General features: G+C 44.7%; 1 protein-coding gene across 1 annotated transcript in view; it reads right to left on the minus strand.

Moving 5' to 3' along the window:
- Positions 1–2,300: 2,300 nt before the first annotated feature.
- PIGN (phosphatidylinositol glycan anchor biosynthesis class N) overlaps positions 2,301–14,204 on the minus strand; it is a 175,233-nt gene continuing 163,329 nt past the window's right edge. The window contains exon 29 of the mRNA XM_026658519.2: positions 2,301–2,677. Coding sequence (XP_026514304.1) covers positions 2,554–2,677 — 124 coding nt within the window. The 3' untranslated portion in view covers positions 2,301–2,553. The remainder of the gene's footprint in view (positions 2,678–14,204) is intronic.

Genomic DNA, 14,204 nt, shown 5'->3' on the forward strand with positions numbered 1-14,204 from the left:
CCTGTATCATCTATTTCTGACCCATTTCCTTCACATCACACTGCTGCCCGCGGCTGAGCTGGATGTTAGAGCTGCTGATGTTAGCAAGCATACTCCATGTAAGAGGGCCAGGAGAGGCCCATGCCTCAGTTTCCTCTTCTTCAGGGCCCCCAAATAACTCACTCAATCCAAAGATAATTCAATCACTCCTCTTCTGGAGGTCCAATTCATTTAGTCCTCTGGATACATACTAGCTCTCCAGGCCCCAGCCCCAGTTCAGTGTTCTTTTCCCCATAGGTAAGCACATCCCAGCCCTCATCCCTGGAGCTGGGTTTTATCACTCCCAGGCATTACCTGACTAGAGTTCCTCCTACCTGGGGAGTTGAGTAGTCAAAGCCTCTCCTACTCCCTGCAGTTTCCTGAGCTCACCCTGCCTTTGACTGCAGTTTCCTGCTGCCCTCCAGTAGGCCCCATTCAGGCTGTTAACACGGCACAGGTGGGCTGGAGAAATTTCTTCTGTAACCAGGTTAAGCTGGCCCGTTACAAACCGTAACAATGGCCATGGAAATAATGTTGGCCTGGAGGTGGAGGCTGTGGTGTGCAAGGCGGTCCAGACGTAGATGGAGTGGAAAGCGGGCTGTGGACACAGTTCTCAGGAGGTCATTGTCAGGCCATGTGATGCCTCGGTAGGCATGTCTGACAGGGCTTGGTTTGGGACAATGGTTGTGTATAGTGCCTCTTCTTATACAAGTAGATTGTTCCCTTGTCTCTCTCTACAAATGATGTGCTAAGTGGTTGATGTGGGGTAGCCCTCTAGAGCAGCAGCTCAGCGTATCAAGGGAGTCGTGTGTGTGTGGGCTCCCACATCTAGCCATCATCTGCATCATACCTGCTTCATGTTGTTCTTCGACCCTGCTGTGTGAAATAGCTAGCTGTGGTGGGCATTTCAACACATTCCTTGTATACACTGTCTGGTCCTTGTTGTACATAGAGTGTTGTCTGGGGCATTGGCTGACTGTACCTGCATCCTTGTTTTGATGGTGTGGTGGGGACATGCCCGATGGAGTCACCAGATCAGTGGTCATCCCTGGAATGACTCTTTATCCCCAGCATCTTGTTGCTGTTGAGTGGCATTTTTGAAGTCATATAGATGACTGCAGGCCCCCGGTAAGACGTTTAGTGGCACCCAACAAGCAAATGGATGTTTGTAGCTGGTTTCTCCCAACCAGCCTTCCTGCAGGGATGACTAGTTTCCAAAGCCATAGATGGCTGCATGGCCATAGCCAAGTGCCAGATAGCTGGGGGTGGGGTAATGGAACTGCCCCCCGGGATAAACGTCTGGCATACTCTAGTCTTGGCTGCCAGCACTGCTTGTGGCATGCATCTGCTATGGGTCCTGTGAGTTCTGGCTGCAACTCAGAGCTGTGATGTGGTGCTATCCTGTAGTGTGATTTGTCAATGATGCTGTTGTGTGTTGGGATTAATAAGAAAATGTGAGTTTGTAATCTGTGGGGGTGTCCTATTTGAAGGCCATTCTATTGGTACTGTGTGTAGACATGCATAATCCCCAAGACCTCCTGTAATGTTTTGTGTGATTTCAAATATGAAAGCTACTGTAATGGCAAGATACCTTGCTCTCTGACAGCTGTGTATATGACTCGTTTGACTCATACAATAGCAGAGCTCAATGGGTGATGAAGCCCGTAACTGTATGTGCAGGTTCTGGTTACTTTGTGGTCCTGGGGTCTACCTGCTCTACCTGTTGGAGGAGGAATGTCACAGGACAGTTCCTATGTGACCCACAGCAGGTTTTAAACTAACAGGTACAATAGAGGGCCCATGATGACAGAGCATGTAGGTGGTTCTGTCTGGTGATGCACTCAGATGTCTCATGGTCACACTTGGTGGTATGCCTTTGTGTTGGTGTCTTGCATAGCTGTTAACCAGGTGATCATTTTGTGCACGAGCTGATTGCAAATGTTGGCAGAGGAGGAAACACCTGAGTGGCAGAATGGGCATCATATGCAAAGTGAGTATCAACTCAACAACTACCAATCCCAAATTGCTGCTTCCACCTATTCTCACACATTCACAGGTAGTGAAAGTTGAGGTGACCTCAGTTACCCTGATGCATATTTTCTATGCAGTATAATATCACAAAGCACTGGTCTGTTCACATTTACCTTATTGTGTTTGTCTCTGTAAGGCTCTTATGTAAAGGCTGTGCTAGGGATGGGATGAGAGCCAAGATTTTGCAGGTGTGTGATATAAATGCTGGAAGATGAGTTATAGTAAAAGAAAAATACAACAGAGATAGTTGCTGATGTTTTAAACCAGGACTTAATCACTGTTTTTATTTGCAAAAAATATATTTAAGGAATAAAATTAAGACTATTTTACCCCAGCTGATCTCTAAATGTCAATCTCCAAGCATAATCTCAGTCACAGGAAAGTAGAAAATCTCTCAATAGGATTTTGGCACTCCAGTCCATTAACTATTTACATTCCACAGGTGGACACTGGCTCACAGTAAGGGTGAAAATTCAAATAGCAAAAATAGCACTTGTAGATCTGTCACATGGAATGTCGTTTAGTTCTTCCCCAAAGTTCAATTCTCTTTGTAGTGAGCAGCTGGGCCAGTCCACTCAGCAGCATGATGAAGATAGTGAAAACCATCACAAGGACATAGTGGCTAATGCTGCAACAGAGAATGTTACAGGTCAGATAAGACAAAAATATTTTAAACCTTTGTAGTAGAAAACTGAGTTAGTCAAGTAGCCTTGGTAACAATTTTATTACGTAATTATGGGTCCAACCATGTATTTTTAGTAAGGCTTAGAGGTGAACAATTCCAAGGAGACAATATAGTGTATTTTTAAGAGAGATGTTTTATCTACATATATGAAATTGGCTACCCTTTGGTTCATATTCCTATTAGTAGCTCATCTACTTCACTTTCATGTTCCTCCAGCACTCTTGGATGAACATTATACAGCTCTGATGACTCACTGCAATTTAAATTATCACTTTGTTCTGACTCCTTAACTTAACAGTACCTAAAATTTATTACCTAACCCAGAACTTCTCTTTGAAGACATTTCCCCCACTGGCTTGTGTCAGACTTCATCACAGAAGTAGTTTAGCATCTCTCCAGTGTTCTTTTCCTGCACAGTCACTCCCTTTGCTCTCAGATAGTCTAGCAGAAACATTAACCTTCTTGCAGGTTTCATACTTCTGATAGCATTTAAGATTTTTAAAAAATTGTATTTAGGTCCTTGGCTACTTGCCAAGTGAGACCCATGCTCACCTCTTTTTGTACCTCTAACACGCATACGTGTGATAGTATCAGGGCTAGAAATAAGCATGTAAAGGGGAAAATCTGCTGGAAAAGGAATAAAAAGATATTAACTGAAGATAAACACTAGTTTTAAAAAGATTTAAGTGGTCCTGACATTAGTTAAGGAATCCACACAGCTGCAAATGTCTGTATTTTTCCAGAGGTTTGGGGCAATTACTATCAGTCACAGTGAGCAATTCTATATTTACATCTTGAATAATACAGCTGGGTTTGGGTTACTAAATTCAAATCCAGCTCTTCCCAAAATTCTCAGGAGCTCAGATCTGGAATTTGGAGTCAGTCCATTAGGGAAACAATGGCCAACTATGAAGCCTGAATCAAGAGTCAGAACTTTCCCAATGTTTTGGAACTAGTGTGGTTGAGGGCAAAGGGTGCTGGATTGTGAGCCAGGAGACCTGGGCTTTATTCCTAGCTCTGCTACTGACCTATTTTGTGACGTTGGACAAGTCACTTCACCTTTCTGTGTCACCACATCACCTCCCACTTTTTGCCTGTCTTGTCTATTTAGATTGTAAGATCTTTGAGGCAGGCAGTGTTTTGTAAGTTTGCACAGGGCTCATGCAATGGGATTGTTATCTCAGTTGGGATCTCCAGATACTACTGTAATACAAATCAGGTAGGGAGGAGCTGTGAATCTGATGTGGCCATCTCCATGTACTTTCCCCAGGATTATAGCACAGCTCCGTGTATTCCCTAGTCATAGAATTTACTGCAGAATCCAGCCCTTGCTGTCTAAACTCTCATGATTAAAAAACCAAACAGAGGTTACTCACGTCATGTAGTAAGTGGAGTCCTTGGAGATGTGTGTCCCTGTGGTTGCTCCACTTATGGTGCGCCTGTGACCAGAGATTTTTGGTAGCAGTGCTTGTTCAGCCCACACATGCACCCCGCACATCCTCGTGCCTCATGCCAAGGCTATTTGGGGCTGTATGGGCGAACCACCCTCAGTTCTTTCTCCACTGCAAAAATCCACAAGGGAGACTCCGAAGCAGACAGGAAGGAGGGTGGGTAGTGGAGCACCCACAGGGACACGTATGTCAAAGAACTTTAGTTACTACTCAAGGTGAGTAACTTCTTCTTTGAGTAGTCCCCCTGTGGGTACTCCACTTCAGGTGACTCCTGAGCAGTACACTTATTCAGGAGGTGAGAGATTTGGAGCAGAGTCCAATACAGAAGAGAGAACTGCATTGCCCACAGCAGCATCTGATTTTGCCGCAGGTACCAAAGCATAATGATTAGAAAAGATATGAACAGATGACCAAGTTGTTGCTCTACAGATGTCTGCAACTGATACATCCTTAAGTAAGGCTATAGACATAGATCACTCTCAAAGAGGCTTGAACATGAGTTCTGTCATAACAAATCTTAATATAACCAGAAATCCATTTTGATAACCACTGTTTCGAAATTACCAAACCCTTGCTTCTGTCTGCAATGGATACAAATAGTCTAGATCTTCTAAATGGTTCGGTCCTATCTAAGGGCAGGTATCATGGGGCGGGAGGGATCGATCTAAGATACGCAACTTCAGCTATGCTATTCAGGTAGCTGAAGTCGAAGTATCTTAGTTCGACTTGCCTGGCTGTCCTCACGGCGGCAAGTCAACCGCCGCGGCTCCCCCATCAACTCCGTTTACTCCTCCTGCCGAGGTGGAGTACGGGCGTTGATTCGGGGATTGATTTATTGCGTCTAGACGAGACGCGATAAATCGATCCCCGATAGATCGATTACTACCCGCCGATCCGGCGGGTAGTGTAGACGTGGCCTAAGTACAGGGCTAATGCCCTTCTGATACCTAGGGTATGGAATACAGTACAGCCAGTACAGTGCAGTTTTGTTTGGGGGGGGGGAGGAGGAACACTGGGAGATGAATGGTTTCATTAATATAAAATTCTGAGGACACCTTAGGTAAAAATCTTGGACATGCCTGTAAACGAGAGGTCTTGAATACCATATTAGGGGGGAGTTGCCATTAAAGCCCCCAATTCTCCCACCCTTCAGGCAGAAATGATTGCTATCAGAAAGGCTGCCTTTATTGATAAATCTAATAGAGAACCAATAGCTAGTAGCTCAAAAGTATGTTTCATAAGGCAATTAAATACTATGTTCAAGTCCGAGCTTGGAGTAGGATTTGTAAAGAGTCTCAACCATCCAATGAACAAGGTCTTACAGCATCCAAAAGGAGGGAAGTGGAGTAAGATGTTGCAGCAGTAAGACCTTGTTCATTGGATGGCTGAGACTCTTGACCAAACCATTAAATCTGTTGCTTGGAGGACATGGATGGCTGAGAAGATGTAGCTGAAGATGAAGGAGGTTTCTTTTTTTAATATCTTCCTCTCTTGACTGGGGGTACAGAGGGTTTATGATATGTTGACTAGAGGGCTGGATGTGCTCTCTGTGCCATCTGAGACCTACTAAATCTCCTTTTATTTACAGGAGTGTAAATATCTAGGGATTGCAGTATGGTTCTCGAATCCTTTAAAGTGTGGAGAGATGTATCCGCTGAGTCCAAGAGCTTGCAACCATCAAAAGGGAGGTCGTTGACAGTACTCTGAACCTCTCTTGGAAAGCCTGACAGTTGTAGCCAAGATGCTCTTCTCATGCCTTTTGCAGTGGAGATAGACTGTGCTGCAGTATCTGCCACATCTAAGGAGGCCTGGAGCAATGTTTTTGCCAGGAGCTGACCCTCTTGAATAATGTTTTTAAACTGGTTCTGATGTCCTTCTGGCAGATGCTCAATAAAAAATTTGAATGTTATAATTTAAGTAGTCATATTTGGCCATGAGCACTTGATGGTTTGCTATCCTGAACTGACATGTGTCTGAAGCACAGAGTTCACGACCAAAAAGACTGAGCCTCTTGTGGTCCTTTATGTACAGGTTGGACTTTGAGTTCTGTTGTCTGCATCATTTATTAATGGTCTCCAATACTAAGGCATTTGGAGCTGGGGGAGAAAATAGAAACTCCAATTCCCTAGCTAAAACAGAATACTTTTTATCCACCCTCTTGCATATAGGCAGTGCGGTAGCAGGGGTTTTCCAAACCATCTTAGCGGGCTCCATAAGAGCTTCATTCACTGGAATAGCAATCTTCATAGATGTTGAAGTGTGTCAAATATCTAGGAGTTTATGTTGGGACTCCTGAACCCTCGAAGGGACTCTGCAGTCTGTCAACACTCTGAAACTGCTTGACCTCATCTGCCATAGAAGGTGGTGGAGACATGACAACTTCATCAGGAGATGATGAGGAAATATTAGTAAGAGGTGTCACCTCCTTATTGGCCCTTGCCTCTTGCTCCTCAAAGGTCTCTTCTTCTGGCATAGGTGATGGTAAAGGGGATTCAGGAGAATGGGCTCTTCTCTGTTCCCTCCGGTGTTGCGAGGACCTCAGTGTAGATTGTTAGTGACAGCATGCCCATGGATCCCAGCAAGGCCATTGAGGAGGCACAAATGGCATAGGTGGAGGCAGCCATCTTTGTTCCGGCCATGTGAATGTCATCTGAGGTTTCTCCTCCTGGAATATGTCAGAATAGGAGGGAAAGTGAGGTGTCCTAGAATAGGTAAGGGAGCCCTACACTGAAATTTGAGAGTTTGATGAGTCCTCTTCCACATTCTCTAAGCCGGGAGATAGCTCTTTGGCTTGCAGAGTAGATGAGGGTGAGTGTGGTGCTCTACGTGATATAGGGTTTGGTGACCTAGGAATCTTAACATTGACAAATCCCCAACACTTGTTAACAGAGGAAATTCTGGCTCAGGAGATATCAGATCATTAGGATACCTAGACTCTTGTGGTACTAATGGTAACAAAGATTGGACCAAGTGGGAACCTGTGGAAGATGGTTTCAGTACTGATGCAGCTGGTACTGAGTGCTTGGTATGGGATTCCCTTGGTACCATAGGTAGGTGAGCTGTCTTTGGTATGGTTAATTTTCTTATCAGTACTGAATGTTGTTCAGGGATGGGCTTGGTCTTTTCAACTCTGTCTCTGCCACTCTGGGTATGGGTATACAAACTCAGTAATGAGTCTGTTTTAGATTATTTGTTCCTCTTTGCCTTTGCAGTACTGGCCTCACTCAGAGTCTTCACTGAACTCCCCTGGGGATCTGAACTATTTGTAGCCTTCTTGTAAGATGGTGACTGAGAGCTTCTTGGAGATATACTCCTTACCTGCTTCTGCTTAGTGGCAGATATAGATGAGGAGTTTGGTAACGTAAATGTGCCTGGTTCCACAGTACCACCTACCTCTCTACCGGTCTCCAGTGACAGAGATATCAATGGAGACCAGGCACTAGCTGAACTGGGTGGTCTATGTACACGGGATTCTCTGCTCCTCGATCCAAAGCTGGACATAAAGCTTGCTCTATCATTAGGAGTTTTAACTTAATTCTCTACTTTTTCAGGATCTACCCTTGAAGGAAGTGCAGATCTTGCACTTACTGGGGATATAAGTATCACCCAGACAGTGGAGTGTCTGTCACTTATCGGAATCGCCTCCCAACAGGAGAGGCACCTCCTGAATCCTGGAGAGCCTGGCATTCCGAGCAAAACTAATAAAAATTTAACCCCTAGAAGGAAAAATCTCCTAATTATATAATTATCTCTGTGAATGAAAAGTTTTGGTTTTGTTTTCAGAAAGAAAAAAACAGGAACAATTCTTCCACCAACTATAACACTATAAGAAATTACAAGGTATCTATCTGAGAAAAAACTAAGTCTTAGAGAATAGGCACACAGGAGATTCTGTCTGAGGTCAAAGGTAGCTGAGAAAGAACTTCGAGCAGTTGGCCTGCACACCCCCATATAGCCTCAGTGCAGGGAGCAAAGTACATGGGCCAAACAGGCACAGCTACTAAACATTTCTGATCAAAGGAGCACGGCGCAGGCACACTTGAAGTGGAGAACCCACAAGGATACTACTCGACGAACTGTATTTCTTATCCTCATTATTGTGAGGGAAACCTCAAAATGAACCAAATGTAAAGTGATAAACTTTGCTTTATACAGTCTGAAACAATGGCACTGAGGTGATTTTTGGTCTCAACAGTATATTAAACTCAAACCTAAAGATGACAATTTAAGCATCAGCACTTAAACTCAGTGCTGATCATTTTAGCAGAAGCATCCAGCTAATATGTTTATCACACAATCAGAACTTCCCTCACCTGGCATGATTTCAAATGCCCCAGCTACTGTCTTGTACTCAGCTACCAAATCCTCCAGCTTCTCCTCTGGCAAGTACTATGATAAGTTATGGGTTGCCAATACAAAATCTTTAGCATACTGGAAGTGTGGAGACAGTATCAAATACACTACATTTATTACCAATCAATAGAGGCTCGGATACTGATTGTGCTATTTATTGATAATAAATTTTGTTTTTTTAATTCTAAGTGAAGCTGCTGCAGGACTTTTAGTTTGCTACAGAACCATGACACAAAAGTTAAAGCCAGATTGCCATTGAGCACACAGACCTTAGTTATATGGCTATTTATGGCAGCTGAGTTTTAGTTATCTAGAACGAAGACTATAGTAACAGTGACAGGCAGTGATTTAGTGTAGTAGTTCTTGAGGTAAACCACCAATCATCAAGAGATGTGATGAGTTTTCTAAACTCATTAACATTTCAAACTAAGGATTTATAAAAACGACTGTTCACCTATGTTTACTATGGTATTAGAAGCCATCAATACTTTTGCAAAAGGACTACTGAAAACACTAGCGTTTTGTCTTTATAGACATCCATACCTCCTGGTGCATCTATTTCTCCATCTCCTCTCTCTTTCTATCTCTCAACACAGATGGTTCTTCAGAAAGGGCAGGTTAACTTCAAAATCCATGAAGTCTGAGTTTATTTACAAAAAGGATTCCATGGACCACTTGGAGGTTTAATGATCTGGAATTTTTGCCTGAGGACTCATTTTATTTGACACTGTAGCAGCGAAAGACCAGTGAGGCTCACCATCCTGATGCAATCAATCTTTAAGACACACCCCTCCCCACAAGGTTGTGACAACCTCAGTTCAAGACTTGGCACCAATGGGGCATAATTTAGTTCTGTGAAGTGTAGAAACACTGGATCTTAACTTGGAAAGCTTGAACACTGACCAGAATGGAAGAATAAAACTATTACCAAGGTTTCCATTGAGAAGGAAAGTCTACAAACACCGGGCTATGAATACCTGCAGGAGTTGGTCTACCCAAAAGTGATCCAACTTTTACCATACCAATTTTTTTCTATTGCATTTCAATTAAATAAGAGATAATAATTGCCACACTTTATATTGCTCAAAATATGTATAAACGAAAAAAAATCAACTAGCATATATAGCCGAGGACTCAGTGATCATAGTCCAACTGAGCACCCTACTTTACAAGCCTCATAAAACTGCAGACTGGATCTGTGCAAGCTACCAATCGCACATACTGTAATTAAAATATAAGTACTTCCTAAAGTGAAATAAACGACAACTCACTGAAGGTTTAGATTATGTACAAGGAGCCATTTGCCTCATATTGTTTCTCTGTAAAGAAAATACTCCCCCCATCCCCCGTTTTAGCTAAACAGACACTATACTACGTGTTTTACACTCCTGCTATGCTTCTACAGAGAATGTGCAAGTTCAGAAGCTGATAATGTTAAATCTGCTTTGTCAAAGTGCACACGGCATTACTTAACATCCCGGTCAGCACACTTTGGACTCTGCCACTCACAGGAACACTTGCAATATCCAGATAAAATGACTCCCTCTCAGGAGAAACTCCTAACCCTGGCTAATCCGGCTGTCTGTATTATATACTTGTTCTAAGTTTCAGTGTGGTAAAAGAAAGTACTGTAATTAAAAAACAAAACAATCACACACAAAAAGCAAGAAAACAACTTTTCTCAACATTGTAAACTAAAAGCTGAATCCTAGTCCTACCTGCCTCCATGCTGTGGTGCTTGCCAGCACTGGTGGACTGTATGACCCCCTCCTCACCCCAGATATGGGGGGTTACACAAACCCTAAGGGCACAATCCTGTTCAGGGACAGCTCTATAGCACTTAAGTGTTGCCAGCTCTTGTGATTTTATCACAAATCTCAGGTGATTTTCTTAAAGCCCTAGCTCCTGGAGTCTCGTGATTATGTGAGAATTTTGGCTTTCATGTAAAAGAAAAATGAAAGTTTCCAGCTCTTGCAGAAGCCACATAAAGAAACCCAACATTTACTATTCCAGAAATAATTTTAAAGCCAATTTCAACATTATGTGAAGCCTGATTCATGATTTCTCAATGCTCGGTGATGGCAATACTGCACGTATGCAGTCACTTTATTCTTCCCTACTGCTCAAAGATTGAGTTAGAGGCTTTGACACACCTTGTTGCTAAGAGATGATGTTGCGGAAGCACAGGACATAATTCCCTGAACTGACTGATATGTAGCTACGGAGAAACACTGCACACCACAGACTCTCCAGTCACTCCCAGGTGACAGCTCTGAAATAGAAGACAAGGCACAATCTAACTGAAGGATCCCCGTATCCCTGGTGACCAATAATTAGAGAGGGGGGAAGGAGTGACACAGTAATACCCACCTGCCTAAAATATTTTCTACTTTTCATAATATGGGCACTTGGATGCCGAGTGTATCCAATAACTTGGATACCCCCTTTCTTGCCCAGATGCAGCTTCACGGGCATTATGACAAGCTTACTGCAGTAAAATAAATGAGCTCAGCACAAGGAATGGGAGGGACTGGGACATAGGGGGCTGCTTGATGGGGCAGAAAGCTCATTTGTTTGAACTTCCAGGCCTCTAGGAAACTCCCTGAGGACTTGAGAGTGAAGAATAACTCCACCCTCTCCCCCTTTGCTCTGGGATTGACCATCCTCTCCAGCATCAGCTGACTCAGCACAGTCAGTTTAAATGGCAATAAGAGGCAAATACATACGATCACCTAGCTGCATACACCAGACTAAGACTTGTCTCCAAGGGAACTACTGTCACCAAAAAATCGATCTTTTTTGGGGGAGGGGGGGTTCCTTTCCATCACAAGAGACTGTTAGTTAACATCATTTCTAGGTTACAGATGAAGGACTATTTCGAAGTTATCTTTGAAATACACACATGACTACTAAATGCAATAGATAAAGTCAAACTACAGTTGCAGGGTATTAGCTGCTTTCTTTTCTCCACAGTGCCAGCCCTTTAAAAGATACCAGAGATTGGTTCCTTCATGCATTTATAAAGAAAGGAAGTGTACGTAGTACTATATCCATTCCTTGCATGTTGCACTACACTGACTGAATGGCTGTACTTCTTAGCTAAAAATATCAGAGATTTGAAAGAGGAAAAAATCATGCCACAAATACAGTGCACTGCTCTAGCCAATTAAAAGCAATGCTAGTCCAATTGTTATCACATAATGGCACTCTGCCAATATATCTGAGGATATCAGCAACTAGTACTGCAGTGATGCAGAGGCAGCTCTGCTTGGAAAATTAGTTTAATGCTGGGATAATGCTTTTATTTTAAAAAAGGAACAAAAATTCCCAGAGTGAAAGGCAGTATTCAAGCTGTGACAGTGGGGAAAGTCTTAATATCGACATGCTAACGTGCCACATCCTTGACTGAGTCTGTGGTTACAATCTATGATTGATAATAGCTAATACAAAATTACTTCATCTGAGCTCAAGGCTAATACAGAAAAAAAAAACTGTGGGGTTTTGGGCTTCAGGTGAGATATCCTAGAAGTTAAATATGTGTAAGGGAATAGTATGCAGCGTTGCTGTATAGTAATAGGACAGGATCAAGCTGGGGCAATGCTTAGAAAGAAGAGATGTCTAGACAGAAGGGTTGGGATGGGAATACAGTCATGGCAATGGAAAGATGGGTAGAGATGTCTGGATGAAAGGCTTAATGAGAATGCGGCCAAGGACAATATGATGTAAGGAGGGATCTCTCAATAGAAAGGTGAGTGTCTTGGAATGTGACTATCAGGGCTGAAGACCAAGGCTGGGGCTGGGCAGAAGTCTAGGTAACAGGAAGGGGCACACAGTTGCCCTGGGAAGTAGAAAGGAGACACTCATCACAACAGGTGCTATCCACCAGTCTGTCTTCTTCTTAATGTCATATAACAGAGGGATGGATAAGGTAAGGGGCGGGAGATAAACAGGGAAATGAGGAAGGAAACAAAAGGTAGAAGAGGAAAGGATATAGACAAGGAGGGAAAAAAAAAAAAGAGAAAAATGGAGAAAACCCATCCTGCTCAGAACAGCGTCAGGCAGCCACAGACAGCATTTTTTCTCAAAAACAGCTGACTCCAGTATCACGGGTAGTAGGAGAGATAAAGCGTAGGCCTTACATAAAAGATACAAAAACTGGAATTTTAATGAAAATAAACCAAATGGTTAGAAAGGGGGGATGTCAGTTTTTTTGTTCATTAAAAGTTTCTACATGACATATTTTTAACATGCGGATGGGAATGACCCAGGTCCTTACTCCAAACCTTGATTGTGGATTCTAAACCTACCACAATTTCAGCTTCTTACCTACTTTGGCCCTTCCACCCACTCACTCCCCCAACCCCAAGGGACCCCCATTTCACATGGAATGAATTGCAAAGCCAGTGTCTGTCAAATGTTCACCATAAACTAGTGATGGTCCAAAGTTCACAAGGGTGCTGCCCTGGTTCTCTTGTTTCAGAGATCTACTGAAAAACAGTCTCCGACTCCTTTCACCAGTTTCCCATTTTAAAACCTTCATTGTAATAATCAGGTCTAGAGTTTTGAATTTCCAAAATTACAACTACTTTACTATGCATACCAGTGAGTGTAGTGCACAGACATCTGCTGAATTGTTTTTTTTTACTGAATTGTTAAAAAAACATGAATTCCACTAAAGCAATGGCACTCCAATGTTTTTACGCCCAAGATCACTTTTTGAATATAAGGGCAACGAGGATGTACCCTGCCCCATCGAAGAGGCCCCACCCCTTCCTCAAAGCCCTGCCCCACTCATTCCATTCCCCCCCACCCTCACTCACTTTCACCAGGCTGGGGCAGGGGGTTGGGGTTCTGGAGGGGGTGTGGGCTCTGGGCTGGGGCTAAGGGGTTTGCAGTGTGGGAGGGGGCTCTAGGCTGAGCCTGGGGCAGGGGGTTGGGGTGCAGGGAGGGGGTCTAGGGTGTGGGCTCTAGGGAGTTTGGGTGCAGGAGGGTGCTCCGGGCTGGGGCAAAGTGTTGGGGTGCAGGAGGGGGTACAGGGTGCTAGCTCTGGGAGGGGGGTCTGGGTTGGGACAGGGGGTTGGAGTGCAGGAGGGGGTATGCGGTGCTGACTCAGAGAGGGGTCAGAGCTGGGGCTTGGGGTGCAGCAGGGGGCTCGGGGTGCAAAAGAGGGTATGGGGTGCTGGCTCCGGGAGGCGGCTCAGGGCTGAGGGTTGGGGTGCAGGAGGGGGGTTGGGGTGCTGGCTCTGGGAGGGAGCTCAGGGTGGGGCTTGGGATGCAGGAGGGGGTTTGGGGTGCAGGCTCTGGGAGGGGGCTCAGGAATGGGGGTTGGGGTGTGGCCTCCTGCTGGTCAGCACTTAGCTCCGGCTGCTCCCAGTTGGCAGCGGGCACAGCGAGGGTAAGGCAGGCTCCCTGCCTACCCCAGCCCCATACCACTCCTGAAAGGGACCAATGAGCCCCTGTGGCCCCTGGGGGGGGGGGGCGGCGGGGAGCACGTGGCTCCATGCGCTGCCCCTCTCTGCAAGCACCACCCCCGCAGCTCTCCTGGCCAATGGGAGCTGCAGGGGCGCTGCTTGCAGGCAGGAGCAGCGCACGAAGGGAGACCCCTGCCGCTCCTCCCCCGGGGCCATGGGGCAGCACTGGCCGCTTCCAGGAGTGGCGTGGGGCCA

This window comes from Terrapene carolina, unplaced genomic scaffold (assembly GCF_002925995.2).
Source record: "Terrapene carolina triunguis isolate 2854851 unplaced genomic scaffold, T_m_triunguis-2.0 Scaffold53, whole genome shotgun sequence".
Classification (NCBI taxonomy): Eukaryota; Metazoa; Chordata; order Testudines; family Emydidae; genus Terrapene; species Terrapene triunguis.